The following is an 18,890-nucleotide window of genomic DNA, read 5'->3' as shown; positions in this document are numbered from 1 at the left end:
ATTGTGATTTTTCAAGCAACTACAACAATGGTCATTAACCAAGGATACCCAACAAATGGCCTTCATCGACCTGCTATGCTGTCTGGAGCCAAGAAGTAGGCAGTACATAGCTTGTACCGAACCCCAGGCTAATCATCAGCTGTAAAAGCTCTGTCCAACCTAAAAAAAAAACAGAGGTGGTGTCGTCGTACAGGTCTTCTGTTCTCTCATCCATCATGTTTGGTGGTTTATCTATGTGTATTTATATATTGGTTCATTGACATGGCTATATTTCAATATATTATCTCTAAGATCCCTGTAGATGAAAGTAGGAAAATCCTTACTTTGGGTAAAGTTTCACTTTTTTTCCTCTGCCCAGTCCCAACCTGGTGGCGATGTGAACAAACCAAATATGTATGGTTAACACTTGTCTTGACCATAGCTAAAAAAAAAGATGTACAGCCTTTGGATGGAGTTAAGAGCCACATTTAAGGCCCCAACAATATTTCCAGGTGACCAACACTGGTCATAAAGCTACAACCCTATGGTTTGCTGATAACCTTTCCAAATAAAAAATGTTCTGCTTGAGTGAATCCTATCTAAAAGAATCATCCTGACTGATCTCTTGTGGAGACATATGATGATGCAACAGTTTATATAAAATGGATTATGAATTTACAAAGAAATAGAAACCCAACAGAGCCATTATATGCCAATAGGATCCGTTATTAAGCTAAATCTAAGATAAAATTAGAGACTCATACATAATACGGTTCAAAAAAAGACAAATGTCCATCAAGCTCAACCAAGGGATGAGAAAGGATGGGGATGAAGGGAACAGGTATGGGAACTTTATTCCTCCCTATTGATCCAGAAGGTAAAAAATATAAAAAATCCCATAAGGCATGAGCCAAGTTAACAAAAAAAATAAATAAAATTCCTACTGCTTCCAAGAGGCAATCAGACTGGATCGACATTCAAACAAGAATTCTATACATTTACAAAAGCGTTGATGTTATTTTGTTCTAAGAAATCATCTAATTCATTATAGTTCCATATATTCACAGTTCTTAAGATAAAGAAGGCTTGTTGCCTCTGGGGACTGAACTTTTTTTTTCTCCATACAGAGCGAGTGACCCATTGTCCATTGAGGGGATTTTACATGTAAAAGCTTTACCAGTTTTTTTTGTACGGGCCACTTATACAATCTTGGCCAAAAGTTTTGAGACGGACACATATTTTGGCTTTAACAAAGTTAGCGGATTCAGTGCTTTTAGATCTTTTAGTCAGATGTTTCTATGGTATACTGAAGTACAATTAAAAGCATTTCAGAAGTTTTTAAACTTTTATTGATAAATACATCAAGTTTATGCAAAGACTCAATATTTACAGTGTTCACTCTTCTTCTTCTTCTTCTTCAAGACTTCTGCATTTCACCCTTGCATGCTGGATATCAGCTTCTGGGCCAAATCCTAACTGATAGCAACCCATTCTTGCCTAATCAGAGTTTATCATAAATTCAGTATTTTTGCTTGTCCACCCGCTTTTTGAGAATTGACCACATGTTGTCAATGGGATTGAGATCTGCAGAATTTTTCCTGGCCATGAACCCTAAATTTCAATGTTTTGTCCACTGAGCCACTTAGATATGACTTTTGCCTTGTGACACGGTGCTCCATCATGCTTGAAAAAGCATTGTTCATTACTAAATTGATCCTGGATCGTTGGGAGAAGTTGCTTAGAGGATGTTTAGATACCATTCTTTATTCATGGAAGTGTTCTTAGGTCAAATTTTGAGTGAGCCCACTCTCTTGGATGAAAAGCAACCCCACACACGAATGATCTTAGGATGCTTTACTGTTGGCATGACACAGGACTCATGGTAGCGCTCACCTTTTCTTCTTTGGACAATCATTCTTCCAGATGTCTCAATCAGTCTGAAGGCGGCTTCATCAGAGAAAATAACTCGACCCCAGTTCTCTGCAGTCCAATCCTTGTATTTCCTACAGAATGTCAGTCTGTCTTTGATGTTTTCTTGGAGAGAAATAGCTTCTTTGCTGCCCTTCTTGACACCAGGCCAGCCTCACCGTGCGTGCAGATGCACTAACACCTGCCTGTGGCCATTCCTGAGCAAGCTCTGCACCGTTGTGGAACCGACCCCGAAGCTGAATCCTCTTCATGAGACGGTCCCGGCACTTGCTGGACTTTCTTGACAGCAATTGAACCTCTCTCCTTGAAGTTTTTGATGATCCGATAAATAGTTGATTTTGGGTCAATCCTACAACCAGTAATGTCCTTGCCTGTAAAGCCATTTTGATACAAAGCAATGATGACTGCATGTCTTTCCTTGAAGGTAACCAAGACGACAATGATTTCAAGCACCATCCCCCTTTTAAAGCAGCCAGTCTGCTCTTATAATTCAATCAGCATAACAGAGTGATATGATGCTGCCTTGTCCTTGTGAACACCGTCTCCTGAGCCAACGAGAAGATAACTGAAAAGATGTTAGCAGATCATTTTTGGCAGGGCTGAAATGCAGTGGAAATTGGGTTTTTATGATTGAGTTAATTTTCATGGCAAGGAATTACTTTGAAATTAATTGCAATTCATCTGATCACTCTTCATAACAATTTAGAGTTAATGCAAATTGCCACTATAAAAACTGAAGCCACAAACTTTGTGAAAACCAAAATTTGTGTCAGTCTCAATACTTTTGGCCAGGACTGTATACTTATACAAGTCAATCATGTCCACCCATAGACATCTTTTCTTAAAGGGGTTTTCCGAGAAACTTTCCTGCCGATATTGAGCTTAGCTTGAAAGCAAGATACACTTTGTAATTTACTTGCCTTTAGAATAGTGCCCCTGTTTCTAGATGCGGCCAAGCGTCACGTGACATAATCTTTAGGTCCTACTCTAGTGGCATCCCGTATACCTTTCCTATGGTGAAGGAACCGTTACTCACTCAACCAGTATACGAGACGTCACTGGTGAAGGTCAATGGGGTCGGTCAATTTAGCAGCAGGGAACACGCATGCGCGGTCCCCACTGTACTCTGTACAGAACAGTGCCTTACATCGGTGTCTGGTGGAGATGCAGCCCCGCGATGTAAACAAAAAGTGCGCGATGGGGGTGCAGATAGTGGCAGCAAAGTAATTATAATGCTAGGGTAGGAGCATGTTTATCATCAAGTACAAATGTAATCTCAGTGGTTTTATTTTTCATGAACTCAGAAAACCCCTAAATAAAAGTAATTATTTTAGTCTTTCCTTATAATGAAGATTCTCTGTTTCCCTTATCAGTTTAGTTGTTCTTTTTTATATTTCCAACTCTAGGGCATCACCTTTATAATCTAGCGGTCAGAACTGAACGGCATATTTCAGATAAAGCTACACTAATGCTTTGTAAAGTTGTAATATTATATCTCTGTCCGGTGAATCTTTACCTCTTTAATACATAATTGTATCCTCCTGATATTAGAAGCAGCTGATTGACATTACATACTGTTATTAAGTCTATGATCTACAAGTACACCCAGATCCTTCTTAACCCCTTAATGACCAGCCTATTTTAAACCTTAATGACCAAGCTATTTTTTGCGTTTTTTCCATCGTCGCATTCCAAGAGCTATAACAATTTTTGCGTCAACATAGCTGTCTAAGGTCTTGTTTTTTGCGGGACAGGTATTTTTTAATAGCACCATTTTGGGGTACATATAATTTATTGATTGACTTTTATTAACTTTTTTAGGGGGGTAATGGAAAAAACCCCATAAATTTTGCCACACTTTTTTGCGTCTTAGAATTACGCCGTTTACTATGTGGCATAAATAACACAATAACTTTATTCAGTGGGTCATTACGATTGTGGTGATACCCAATTTATATAGATTTTGTATGTTTTACTACTTATACACAGTAAAAACACTTTTTTTTTTCCCAAAACGTTTTGCTTTTGTGTCGACATATTTTAAGAGCCATAATAGTTATATTTTTACGCCGATGCAGCTGTATGAAGGATTGTTTTTTTGCGGGATGACCTAGTTTTTATTGGTACCATTTTGGAGTACATGCAACTTTTTGATCATTTTTTTGAAGGCAGGATGAACAGAAAACCGCGGGTTAAATAACGTAATCGCTGTATAGGTGGGGTCCTTATGGGTGAGGCGATACCAAATATGTGTAATGTTTTAATTTTTTGAATTTTTTTTTATATTAAAGTACTTTATAAGGGAAAAGGTGGGTTTTTCATTTTTTTTTATTTGGGATTTTTATTTATTTATTATTAACTTTATTACAATTTTTGATAACTTTATTTTTAGCCCCTCTAGGGGACTTCACTATGCGAACTTCTGATTGCTTTTAGAATACACTGCAATACTTCTGTATTGCAGCGCATTATTGCCGGTCAGTGTAAAACGGACAGGCAACTGCTAGGTCATGCCTGAGGCATGGCTTAGCAGGCATCCACTACAGGCAAACCTGGGGGCCTTTGTTAGGCCCCCGGCTGCCATAGAAGCCATTGGCACCCTGCGATTGCAATCGCAGGGTGCCGATGGGGTGAGAGGGAGCACCCTCCCTCCAAAACCACTTGGATGCGGCGCTCGCTATTGAGCGCCGCATCTAAGGGGTTAAACGGGTGAGATAGATGTTGAAATCTATCCCACCAGTTAGTGCAGGTGTCCGGCTGTCTTTAGACCGCCCGACACCCGCTTTAGCCGGGCACAAGACAAAATCAGCTTGTAATTTAGGAACATCTTCCATAGACTGAACTATATTACATAGCTTGGTGGCATCTGCAAACAAAAAAATTGTGCTATTAACCCCTTCCCCCTGCTGGCATTCTGGGCCCTTATGTCCAAGCCATTTTTTAGATTTTTCCATTGTCACATTCGAAGAGCTGTAACTTTTTTATTTTTGCGTCGGCATAGCTGTATAAGGTCTTGTTTTTTGCGGGACGACTTGCAGTTTTTATTGGTACCATTTGAGAGTAGATGCGACTTTTTGATCACTTTCTATCACATTTTTTTTAAGTCAGGATTAACAGAAAACAGCAATTTTTCCATTGTTTTTTATTTTATTTTTTATGGCGTTCACAGTGCGGGTTAAATAATGTAACAGCTTTATAGTCGGGGTCGTTACGGACGCGGCAATACCAAATATGTGTAACTTTTTTGCTTTATTGTAGTTTTTTTTAATAGTAAAGCATTTTGCAAGGGGAAAAGCTGGGTTTTTCATTTTTTTTTTTTCACTTTTTTTTAAAATTAACTTTATTCAACTTTTTTTACTTTTTTACTAGTCCCACTAGGGGACTTCACTATCCTCCGATCGCTATTATAATACACTGCAATACTTTTGTATTGCAGTGTATTACTGCCTGTCCGTTTAAAACGGACAGGCATCTGCTAGGTCATGCCTGCGGCATGATCTAGCAGGCATTCGCTGCAGGCAGACCTGGGGGTCTTTATTAAACCCCCGGCTGCCATAGAAGACACAGACACTCGGCGATTTTATCGCCGGGTGTCAGTGAGATGAGAGGGAGCTCCCTCCCTCTCTCCAAAACCATTCAGATGCGGTGCTCGCTATTGTGCACCGCATCTGAAGGGTTAAACAGGTGAGATCGATACCAATATCGATCTCACCCGGCAGAGCAGGGACGCCCCCAGCCCTCAGCTGCTTCTGGCAGCCGAGAGCAGGGAGATTTCACGGCTCCCTGCTCTGTTTACTTTATTCTACAGCAGCGACGTAGTTTGGCGGCGCTCTAGAATAAAGCCCACTAATGACCGCCGTAAAAAGACGTATCGGCGGTCATTAAGGGGTTAATCCCATCCTCTATATCATTAATAAATAAGTTCTATAATAGTGGTCCCAGCACAGAACCCTGGGGTACACCACTTATAACCGGGGACCATTCAGAGTAGGAATCATTGACCACAACTCTCTGGATAAGGTCCTTAAAAAGGATCTGTCACTAATTTATTAATTCCCTATCTCCTAACTAATCTAATCGTCGCTTTGCTGCTGATAACCACAGTGTAATTTGTTTGCAAAAACGTTTATTATTTGCAAAGTTATGAGCATTTTTCTAAATATGATAATGTGGCTCTAATAGCCAAATAGGAGGTGACTCTTTCTTTGCACTCCAGGCGGTGTAATGTTTTCTGTATGATCCTGTCCAATCAGCACACAGCTTCTCCCCCTCCCCTGCCCAGCAACACAGCGTGATCATATAGTATACAGCTTCCATTCCCGACTGTGTATTCAACTGGTGAGATCTCCGGTTGTTTCACAGCCAAAACTCCGTCAATGAGGGACAGTATCAAATGCCTTTGCAAAGTATAAAAACATAATATCTACAGCGGCCCCTCTGTTAAGGCTTTTACTCACTTCTTCATAAAAAAAAATCAGGTTGGTTTGACAACTTCTGTCCTTCGTAAAAGTGTACTGGTTATCACTAAAAATACTATTTTCTGTCATGTACTCCTGTATATAGTCCCTTAAGAGCCCCTTAAAAATGTTTCCCACAATGGACATTATTACTGATCTATAATGACCTGGGAAAGACCTAGATCCCCTTTTGAAAACGGGCAGCACATTAGCCCTAAGCCAGTCCCATGGCACAAAGCCAGTCACTGGAGAATCTCTAAATATTTTGAACAGGGGGACAGAAATAGCTGAATTGAGTTATGTAAGAACTTAGATGTAATCCACCTAGTCCTGGAGCCTTGTTCACATTTGTCTTATTTAACTTGGACCAGATCTACATTCAGCCAATTACGTATAGTAAATTATTTATTAACAGCACTGGCACTGCCTACATCATGTACTCTTTCTTCTGTTGTACAGTATATACAGAACTAAAGAACTTCTTTACTAGCTCTGCCTTTTTTTGATCCCCAATGATCAACTCCCCATTACCACTATTTAGGGGTCCTATATGCTCTAACCTTCTTGGCATTTATATACTTAAAAACATTTTGGGGGGGAATGTTTTGCTTTTTTTTGGCAACCCATCTTTCATTTTATCGTTTAGACGATTTTATTACCTTTTTACAAATTGTACTAAGCGCTTTGTAATTTAAAGACTTGAGCTGTCATTAATTTCCCCTTTTAACAGGTAGAGTAAGCTATGTGGGGTTAAATTGTAGTCCTTTATACCTTAGGATTATGTTTTGCAGTATAATTACCCAAATTAGATTTAACGCATTCCAGGTTTAGCATTTGTATCGTTATTTAACAAAAGTCATTCCTAGTCTATGTCCTAAGGTGCAGCCCTTAACCACCAGGAATTGGCCTTTTTAAAATATGTTTTTCCCTCCCAGCCTGTGTTTCTTTTTTTTTTACAGTTTAGGCAAAATTTAATTCGTTTGTGGTCACTGTTAACAAGGTTTTCACGAACAGTGACATTAAGAACAAGCTGTGTTGTTTGAAATGACCTGATCCAACAAAGCATCACCTCTAGTCAGGTCTTCCAAAAACTGGTCCATAAAATTATTCTGAAACACATTGAGGAAGTTTCTCTTCTTTGTAGATAAAGGCGAACCATGACCCCAATCAATATCTTGGTAATTAAAATCTCCCATTATCACTACAGTACCAGCCTGGGCAGCCTGCTCCATCTGTTTATATAGCTGACCTTCCATCTCCAGTTATATTGGGGGGGTCTATAGATTACACCAAAAATATTTTTTCAGTGTTTAAAGAGGCTCTGTCGACACATTATAAGTGCCCTATCACTTACATAAGGAAATGGGCGCTATAATGTAGTTGATAGCAGTGCTTTTTATTTAGAAAAACGATCTATTTTCTCCACGTTAGGAGCGATCTTAGCTTTATGCTAATTAGTTTCTTAATGCCCATGTGGGCGTGTTTTTACTTTAGACCAAGTGGGTGTTGCACAGAGGAGTGTATGACGCTGACCAATCAGCGTCATGCACTTCTCTCCATTCATTTAGTCAGCGCATAGTGACACTGTGTTGTTCGAAATGTGCTGTCTTATACTGACATATTAACCTGTCATTTACAGCGAGATCTCGCGAGATTACGCTTGCTCTGCTGTAAGTGCCAAACAAACGTTAACGAAGTGTCAGGATTGTGAATAGACATCCCGTCCTGGCTGGAAGGAATGTCTATTCATTGTCTAAACACTTCAGTAACATTAATATGTCAGTATAAGACAGCACATATTGAACAACGCAGTGTCACTATGCGCTGACTAAATGAATGGAGAGAAGTGTATGACTCATTGGTCAGCGTCACACACTCCTCTGTACAACGCCCACTTGGTCTAAAGTAAAAACATGCCCACTTGGGCATTAAGAAACTAATTAGCACAAAGCTAAAATCGCTCCTAACGTGGTGAAAATAGATTGTTTTTCTCAATAAAAAGCACTGCTGCCATCTACATTATAGCGCCCATCTCCTTATGTAGGAGATAGAGGCTCTGTCACCACATTAGAAGTGCCCTAAGTCCCTTTGTATTTCCACCCACAAGGTTTTAACCTTCTTACAATCTTCACCCATTGCTTCTTTTACACTCACCTTCATATCATTTCTAACATACAGAAATACTCCACCGCCTTTCCGTTTTCCCCGGTATGTCGGAAACAGTGTAAAATCCTATAGATTTACAGCCTAATCGTGTGAAGAGTCTACCATGTTTCAGCAACACCAACTACAGTATATTGATATGTTACTCCAGTAACAAGGCCTCAAGCTCCCCCACTTTGCTTGCTAGACTTCTGGCATTTGTGAACATACACTTTACAGTTTCAGGAATGGGATTTCTTAAATTTTGTGGGCACACGGTCTCCAATGTTGGTTTGGAATCCCTAATCCAGTGCCCTAATCGTTCCCCACAGTCCACTTCTCAACCCATCAATATAGTCTGACCCCTCTCTAATCCATTATTTTCTGCCTTGTCCTCACATCCCTAGTATAAATATTCTAGAATTTTCTCCCCCAGCACAGTAGACTTCCTGTCATTCAGGTGCAAACTGTTGGCGGAATACAGTTTGTACCCCAATGAAAAGTCGCATACTGTGTACTATTCTACAGGATTATAAATGATATTTGATTATTAGTTAGAGGTCTAGTCAGAGAATGATTTTAATTTAATGTATAACATTTGTAGCTAGTCCTAAAGCAGAGAGTAGATCTCTTATGACTCAGGTTCTGGAACGTCTCAACAGACAGAAGTTAAAGCAGTCAAAGATTTGGATATGTGAAGACGTCTAGTCAGTGACCCTCCTTTACAAGAGCCAACACTAAAGGAGAGGCCAATGAAAATTGAGCATGCTTAGCTACTTGATGAACTGCAGATGATGCAATCAAGAGGAAAGTACTGACAAATACCAAGCTAAAAAATAAAGCTGTAAATAAAAAAACCACAGCTAAACTACTCCCAGTATCTACTGGATTTAAAGCGAAAGATGCCTTGTGATGTATCATTACTTAAAAGGGATGTCCAGGTTGGGGGCTGTTTTTCTTACTGATGACTTATCCACAGGATAGGTGATTAGTAAATGATCGTGGGGTCTTTCGACACCCAGACCCCGCACCGATAAGCTGTTCCGTCTGCCTCCGAACGCCGGAAGCAGAATGCTCCAACAACCGTAGAGTGGCCGTGCGGCAGTACTGCCTGCAGCTCTGCTCTTGTTCAAATGAATAGGAGCAGAGCTGCAGTAACCCAGCACGGCCGCTATACAGTGGTCGGAGCCTTCTGCTTTCGGCACGGACCACTGCATAGCTTCCAACGCTCGGAGGCAGCCGTAACAGATGATCAGTGCAGAGTTCGGGTGTCGGACCCCCACTGATCAGTATAAAGAACAGCCCACAACCTGGACAACCGCTTTAATATCATTACATAACTTTCAAAGGTCAACATTCTGTGAAACCTGTGGAAACTGTAATGAAGCCATATAAGCTGTCACTAGGAGAATAGTTGGCGGGACATGTGTCCTAGGTACTGGGGCAACCAACAAGCCACTCTGCCTTGGCTAAAGTTATTAGATACAAGACCTAGGGTAGGAAACTAAAACTTAGCCCTGGGTGAAGGAAGGCTTAGCTATGCCACTAGTTGTCATCCAGCTTTTTCAGAAATAGATATATAGGAAACGTCTGTATATTTTTTTTTAACGACTTGAAAGAGGAAAACTCGAGGACCTCTATTTGCTGATGATTTATTTCGATCAGTGGGACATGATTCTCAAGAAAACTCTCCAGCTATAAATGCAATATTATTCAAGAGAAACTCTTGCTGACGTGAAGGGTTCGTGGACCCACTGGGCCGTACCGTCTCGGCGGTATGGCAGCTGGCCAACAGGACGCAGGTCAAAGTCTATAGTTCGTATAGGGTATCTGTGGCAGTTCGGACAGGAGCGAGGCAGGCTAGGCAGGAACTTGGCAGCAGGTGGACGTCAGGTGTGGAGAGGCAGGTCAGGCGTGGAATACAACACAGCACGGCTACAGCAAGCACAACACTAGATTCAGGATACAGGAACAGGAAACAGGAACAGGAAACAGGAACAGGAAACCACTGGGAGCAGGAAACACTAGGGGGCCATTTGCAAGACAGACTAGGGATACAATAACAAAGCTCAGGCATAGAACTAGGGGGCTGGACCCCAATTATAGTCCAGAGTACTCACAGGTCAAAGGTCAGGAACGAGGTCCGGTGCACGCGCTGCCCCTCTAAGAGCGGGCACGAGAACGCACACCCTACGGGACCCGGCATTGGTGAGTAGACGCGAGCGCTGGCTTCTCCTGAGGAGGAGGCTGGGGCCAGCGCTTGCCGACTCGTGGCTGCGGCTGTCAGGGGAGGAACGGAGCGGACAGCCCCCAATCACGGACATGACACCTGCATACACATAATAGAATTACTACCACCCCCTGACATAGAAGAACACTGTTGTAAGGATGTCCATTTGCTGCATGAAACTTCTAACTTAAATCGTTCCACCTGTCAGCCATCTTTATTGTAGAAACCACTGTCTGCAGGGAGACGCTCTAGTAACTACAGGTCCCATCATGCCTTGGTCAGATATCACATCTATTAGAAGATACAGTTATATACAGATGTGTCCACCCTTACCTTTACTTGAATTTGGTTAACCTCTTTAGGACGCAGTCTCTTTTGGTCTTGGGGACACAACCGATATTTTGAAATCTGACGTGTTACTTTATGTGATAATAACTTTGGAATGCTTTCACCGATCCAAGCGATTCCGAAATTGTTTTCTCATGACATATTGTACTTTGTTAGTGAAAAAAATCTGGATAAATTCAATATTTGTGAACAAATGGGGTACTTTATTACCCTCCGTGCACAGAGGGTAATAAAGTACCCCATTATTTCACTTGATTTACGGAGTGCTGCATATTTTTTGCTGTGTGTTTATATGCGACGAGGGTTTGTTCACCTGGGCCTGCACCCATAAGCTGCTGGACTCTTAGATTCTCTGCTTGTAAAACAGATAGAAATACCACACAAAATAGTTACTAGTTAACATTTCCCATATGTCTACTTTATGTTTGCATCCCGTTTTTATTTTTCTAGGACGTTACAAGGCTTAGAACTTTCGCAACAATTTCTCACATTTTTAAGAAAATTTCAAAATTATATTTTTTCAGGGACCAGTTCAGTTCTGAAGTGGCCTTGAGAGCCTTATATATTATAAAGTCCCCAAAAACCACCCCATTTTAAAAACTGCACCCTCAAAAAGTGTTCAAAACAGCATTCAGAAAGTGTGTTAACCCTTTAGGCGTTTCACAGAAAAGGTAGAGGTGAAATTTACAAATGTAATTTTTTTGGCCAAAAGTCATTTGTAATAATTTTGTTTCTGTAACAACGATGGTTTTACCAGGGATACGCAACTCAATATTTATTGCCCAGATTCGGCAGTTTTTAGAAGCATCCAACATGTGGCCCTAGTGTGCTGATGAACTGAAACACCAGCCTTAGAAGCAAATAGTGGATTTTGGGGCCTCCTTTTTTTTTTAGAATATATTTTAGGCATCATGTGAGGTTTGAAGAGGTGTCGTGGTGCCGAAACAGTGCTAAATTTATTTGAATTAGTCTGTGAAAATAAAAATGTACAGTTTTTCGGAAAAAAAAAAAAGGAATAAAGGCGAAAAAGCACCAACATTTGTAAATCAATTGCTCCCGATTACAGCAATACCCCCATATGTGGTAATAAACTGCTATTTGGACCCATGGCAGGGCTCAGAGGAGAAGGAGCGCCATTTGGAGCATAGATCTTGCTGGAATGGTTTTCCGGTTCCATGTCGCGTTTGCAGAGCTAATGAGGTATCAGTACAGTAGAGACCCCCAAGAAGTGACCCCATTTGGAAACTTCACCCTTCAAAGAAATTATCTAGGGGTTTGATCACATTTATGACCCCATAGGTTTTTTTTTTTGCTGAATTTAGTGGAAATCTGGCATGAAAAATAAAATGGTACTTTTTTCACAAATACGTCATATATTGGACAGATTTTTCAGACACAGAGAATGTAAGTGAAGGAAAGCACCTCTAAATTTATTGGGCTATTTCTTCGGAGTTCTAAATACAGTATGTTGACTGGACACATAGCAGTGCCTGGAAGTGAAGGAGCACCACAAGGATTTTGAGGCCTTATTTTTACTTGGATTATTTTTGGGCACAAGCATAGGCCTAAACAAAATTGTGCAGATCATACACAGAGTATTAGGTATTCATCTAGAGGTTTTGTTATACATTTTTTTTTAGTGTCCCCAATTTTAAACATGGGTAAAAGACCAAAATGATAAAAAGGAGGGGGTGGGAATTTTAAAAGTATAAAATTTTTAATCTAGGGAGGTGTGGTAGATTCGGAAGCAGTTATTCATGCAGAGTCTGGGTTTGGATGGACAAGTGTCGCACTGATATGTGGTATCCTTTCTGATAGTAAAAAGTATACAAGAAAAATTGGTCCGCTCACCACTCATTCGAAGTAAAGACGCCACATTACATGATTATTCGGTGCACGGGCAAGAGAGCTACGCCGGGAGTAGGTAGAAATCCAAGGAAAAAAGTTAGAAGTCCAGCACACGATATGATGGGAAAAAATACAAAACTGTTTATTTAAGTCAAAATTAAAACAAGAAATTAAAAAATCCCGGGAGAGAACGCCTACGCGTTTCGAATTTTTGATTTCTTAATCATAGCTATGATTAAGATCTGAAAAGTTAGAAACGCGTAGGCGTTCTCTCCCGGGATTTTTTTAAATTTCTTGTTTTAATTTTGACTTAAATAAACAGTTTTGCATTTTTTCACATTATATCGTGTGCTGGACCTCTAACTTTTATCCTTTCAGATACCCCTTTTTGTGCAGACACGGCACCTTTTTTGTGCCCTGCCTTTTTTTTGCTGTGGCAGGCACTTCACTTGGAAAGTGTTGCCCAGGAACAATTGGGCCAACACTACTTGAAGCAGCAGACCTTTCCCCCACCTCATCTCCAAGTAAAACAATTTTAATAATTTTTTCTTGGTACTACAAATATGTTCCCAGGGTGGCTAACTTTCCTGTAAATTAAAAAGGAGTTTTATAGTGCCATCTGGACAAGGTATACTGACAATTTTTTTTGTACCAAATTTTGCTTTTTCACATGGCAATATACAGTTTTAACATCTGATCACGGATGTCAACCCCCATGAATTTATTGTATGCCTGAATGCACACAGGTTTCTTTGTGGACGATGCAAATCCACGTGTGGTGACAGGGGTGCAGCTGGCGTCATGTATCGACGTTATCATACATATATACATCTTTTTTGTCCTTGTATTTTAGACACAGGACCTCATCTTGCAGCAATGCCCTGCTTTGCCGATGAAGGTCTTGGGAAGGTGCCTCTGGTTTTTTTTTTTTGCACTGTCCCACACTCCACTGTTTTTTTTTTGTCTAGAACACATTTGAACAGGGGCACACTTGTGCACCAGTTGTCCACTACAAGTCGTACCCCTGATCAAACAGTAGGTGCAGGAGGTCCCACACTATCTTCTCAGTTGTGGTCATGACGGGGCGGGGGCAGTTTGGGGGCTGTATTGTCCTGTCCTTCCCCTCATAAATTCGGAAATCATGTGTGTATCCGGTCTCAGATTCACATAGCTTGTACATTTTGTTCCAGTATCTGGCAAATACTGGCAAAACTTCAGCCTGCCCTTTAAGTGCACCAGGGATTCGTCAATCCAAATTTAAAAATTTTATAACACTTCGTAACACTTACTACACTAACTGACAGTGACGCTGACTAATTGACAAGTGACGTGACAGATGCTACGGATTGACACTGACAACTAACACAACAGATTGACACAGACAAACTGATCTGACGGATTGACGCGGACTAATTGACATGACAAATTGACAGACGAGCTGGACAACTAAATCTAATTTTTATTTTGTGAATTCTGACAAAATGTTTTTTAAAATAAACTAAATCTCCCTTATACACTGGGGTCACACACTGGGAACAGGGAACTGAAAATTAGGTGTTTATTCTCTTTTTTTTTTTTTAAGTTTGCCTGGCCCACAACTGGCGTGTCCTGTATTTTTCACCTGCCCTGGGTGAAAACGCAATGTGATTGGTGGGTCTGAACACAGCTGCTATTGGTCTATTGCCAGTCACATGGGGCAGGGTAGGGAGGCTATAGTTACCGTTCCCAGACTAAACTACAAGTCCCGGTAACTGTTTATAAAACTTTTAAGGCAGATACAATGTGATCGGTGGATCTGATAACATCGATCGCCGCCATTGGACCTCTATTCTGGGTCCATTGTCGGTGACTTGGGAGTGTTAGTTGTCGGGAACAGCTGCTCTCCCGGTTTACACAGTCTCTTACAGTGTGCACCGGGAATGTCTTAGTAACTGTACGTCCTCATGCAGGAAGTCACCTCATGCCACGACGTACAGTTACTGAGTGATGGGGCTAGGGGTTAAGTACTCTAATTTCTTATGAAACTAATTCAATATAATATCACAACATGCTAGCAAAATCCTTGACAGGCAGCAATTCACATCACAACCACTGGTTGGCCACACCTAGACACAGAAAGCAGACATCTTGTGAAAGAGTAACACAAAATTATGTTTTGGTTTTTTTCAAAGCGGGTCATCTCACTCCACACATTTCAGTGTATGTTGAGATAAGGAAAGGTATGGAAGGACAGATCTGTAGATCAATAAAAATTCTGAGCAGGATGCTGGAGAACCACAAATGCAAGTCTAAGGCTACATTCACACGAGCGTGACAGATTTATGCGCGTGAAAAAACGTGCATAAATCTGTCCGTGTGCGTTGCGTGTGCTTTGCGAGTGGCATGCGTTTTTCACACATTTTTTTTTCAATGTAATTGATGCGTAAAACACGGACAGCACACGGATGTGCATCCGTGTACTGTCCATGGCTTTCACGCACCCATTGATTTCAATGGGCAGCTAGGTGCGTGAAAATGTACCGATATAGGACATGCAGTGAATTTCACGCAACCGACACTTGCTGCGTAAAAACCCACGCATGTAACACTTGGTGGCTCACTCCCCGGCAGCTGTGGTAAAATACACGTCTACATGGTCTCCTTGGATAGTGTTTCTTTCTTCGCCTTCCTACCTCACGGTTGTAACCTGAGTCGGCCTATGCCCCTGTGAAATACACTACGGCTCTTGCTCGCTGCTGATTTTTTACTCATAATACGCCGGAACTGGAGTCCAGGATCCCTCCTGTCCTCTCCCCTCCCTCCTATCCTTCCCTCTCTTGGGGCCTTTTTCTGTACTTTCTTTCCCCCTGACTAGGGCTATGTGCCTCTCCTTCTCTGTTTGAGTTAAGTGATCTCACTGTACCTCCTGATGTTATGCCTCTGATTATTCATGCTACTGTTGTACACTGACAATTCTGTTTCATGTCAAGATGTGATGCACATTATTGATTTTTCCTTTTTTCTTGTATGTTTTTGCTTTGGTCCACTGACCTTGTTTGTTCTTTTAGTTATGGGTGGAGGCCTTCCCTCCAATATGTTTTGTAATTTTGTGTTCTAAAACTCAATAAAAAATTTTGAATAAGAAAAAAAACCCACGCATGTGTGAATAGCCCTATTGAAATCAATGGGTCTGTGTGCTGTGTGTTGTTTCAAAGTACACCCCACGGACGAGATTCACACTTGTGTGAATGAGCCCTAAGGCCCAGGAGAGGCTGCAGAAAGTGCCTATGCAGCAGCATGCAAGTCAAAAGGCAGCTTGATAGCTCCAGCCCACTGCGGGGAGAGTCGGGGATGACTGACAGGCAATAGCCTTATGTCATCTTGAGGAAAAGGGGAACCAGCCTGGAGGAGATTCAGTGAACAGCAGAATAAACAGGGCTACCAAGATTTTGTGTTTTAGCTGCATTCTTGGATTGTTGGGCAAAAGTCCAGACACGTTCTGCTTGATATTTTATTATTCATAGACAGGAGAGATCAGACGTGATTATAGATAAAAATTCACATGGGAAACTGTAGTTTTCATTGGTGTTAATCTTTAAATTGTCACAAAAGAAATATAAATGTGCATCTTTCATCTCAATGGTAAAATAACATGGATGCATTACCAGGAGAACTGGTGTACAATCAAATTGTTGCTGCCATTTTCCAGCCTAATATTTTCCCATTGGACGCAGCACATACAACTGCATTGGGTAAATTAACAAATTAAAAAGTCAAGAATATTGGTACCACTCCCATGACTACACTGGTTAGGTGAAAAGTGGCGCATTGCAAAAAAAAAATTAAAAAATGCAGAATTTGTGCCAACTAAAATATGGCCCGTCTGGATTTAGCTCCTTGTTGAAATATCCATCAATGATAAAACGCTGATTGGATTTTGCATAATGTTAAACATCAGACACTGTCCCCCGAGAGATAATTCAATACATTTGTCGTCCTAATGGTAGAAACTCTGCAAATCATAAAACCATGGCTATCTATTGCTTTATTGCAAAAAATGATGCATCTGCTTAGGGCTAACTCCTCTTCAGGTGTCCGGTCATAATAATAAACGGATATTACAAGCAATGAATCTAGGTAATGTTCATTGATCTGTGATAGAGCGTACTCATTCAGCCTAGATTTTGGGAAATGTTATGAAATGCTTTATGAATAAAAGGTAATTCTGTGTGTGAAGGAGCACTTCATCAGCCACTTCCCCAGATGGAATTATTTTAGTTTGAAAAGAAAAAGGGAGATGCTTCGTTATGTGAAGTTTACAGTAAAGACGTTTGGCGTCACGTATCACTGCAGTATTGGAAAATATGCTTCCCAGTCTCAACAGATGTAGAATGCTGATGAATGTGATCACTCGCTTATCAGAATATACAGTAAACTGGATTTACTACCAGTAAATGCCCCCTCCCCCTTACCATTAAAGATGGTGATCTTCTGGTTCCAGCTTCAGATTAGTGAGGTGGAAGCAATGGCAGTCCCACTAAGTCTGTTTGCATGGATGCATCGGTCCTGCAGACAAAAGAAATAATATGTGAAATATATACAATCCATGTAATAGTTTAAGGTTGCATTATATGGGTGACTTTGTAAGGTATGTTTTATGAGATATTTAAATAAAATTTGTACAGAGCTTAAAGGGGTTATGTGGAAACCAAAAATTATTAGCAGTGTACACACTGCAGTATGTGAGTACACTCGCTAATATACATTCCAGTCCCCCGTCGCACGGATTCTGAAATGTTCATAGATTTATTTTATAGCGCTGCAGGGGGACTGGAAGTCTAGTTGCACAGCCTTCTTTGATGATGATGATGATGATACGACTCTTCGTCATGTGACCGGCCCCGCTGTACTCTATGTACAAGCAGTAGTGCATCGATTAAATAGAGTAAAGCAGGGACGATCATGTGACGAGGAGTTGTATCATCATCAAAGAAGGCTGGGCAACTAGACTTCCGGTTCCCCGGCAACGGTATGAAAATCTAGGAAAATCGCAGAATCGGTGCGAAGGGGGATCGGAATGTATATTAGCGAGTGTACTAACATACTGCAGCGAGTACACTGCTAATAATTTTTGGTCCCCACATAACCCCTTTAAGCTTCAAAATAAACACACACATACATATATATATATATATATATATATATATACACACACACACACACACACATACATACACACACACACACACACACATATATATGTCACATCATCACACAAAGAAGGTAGACAGAAAAGACTGAGAACAGACGTGCACCTTTTGTCTTTCCCATTTACTTAGTGGAATGTAAGCCCTTGCGGGCAGAACCATCTCGCCTTCTGTACCAGTCTCTTACCCAGTAAGGTAATGATTATTGTACTTTTCTTTTTATATTTATCGATTCTTAGTGTTCAGTATGAAAAACCCTTCTGTATTTCATATGTACCGCGGCCTAGAAGTTAATAGCACTATAAAATATAATCTGGAATATTCAGATGACCGAGTTTGCCAGCCCTAGGCCGCGCTCGTATCGACATATTTAAACAAATGTATCTGGAAAATCCAAGAGACTGGACCTTTACGTGAGGTCGTAAATTTTCCCTCATATGGAGAAGGAAGCATTGCACTTTGAATGGCTGAGGAGTGCCCAAATACTTCTGATGTATCTTAGTAAGAGCCATTGGAAAACAGAAGAAAAAGTTCAAAGATAATATGATTCCTAATCGCAGCAAGAATCTAATGTCTGCAAATTCTAAAAATTCTGATAATTCTCTCTACGGTCAAAAAAACACAATACAGCAGTAGAGGATTTGAAGGGACAAATGGGGAGTGTACATTTGGATATATAATTAATAAGAGGTGACATACAGAAGATAAGAGAGTGCCCACGGGTGGCCGGGGGTACAATTTCTGTAGTGAAGTATCAGATGCATTTAAATA

General features: G+C 40.7%; 1 protein-coding gene across 1 annotated transcript in view; it reads right to left on the bottom strand.

Moving 5' to 3' along the window:
* Window positions 1-18,890, bottom strand: part of DIPK1A (divergent protein kinase domain 1A) — a 129,902-nt gene that overhangs the window by 32,737 nt on the left and 78,275 nt on the right. Inside the window, exon 2 of the mRNA XM_075832189.1 lies at window positions 17,385-17,478. Coding sequence (XP_075688304.1) covers window positions 17,385-17,387 — 3 coding nt within the window. The 5' untranslated portion in view covers window positions 17,388-17,478. The remainder of the gene's footprint in view (window positions 1-17,384; window positions 17,479-18,890) is intronic.

Source organism: Rhinoderma darwinii, chromosome 7, assembly GCF_050947455.1.
Source record: "Rhinoderma darwinii isolate aRhiDar2 chromosome 7, aRhiDar2.hap1, whole genome shotgun sequence".
NCBI lineage: Eukaryota > Metazoa > Chordata > Amphibia > Anura > Rhinodermatidae > Rhinoderma > Rhinoderma darwinii.
The sequence above is the reverse complement of the archived record's forward strand: the minus strand, read 5'-3'. Positions and strand labels throughout refer to the sequence as shown.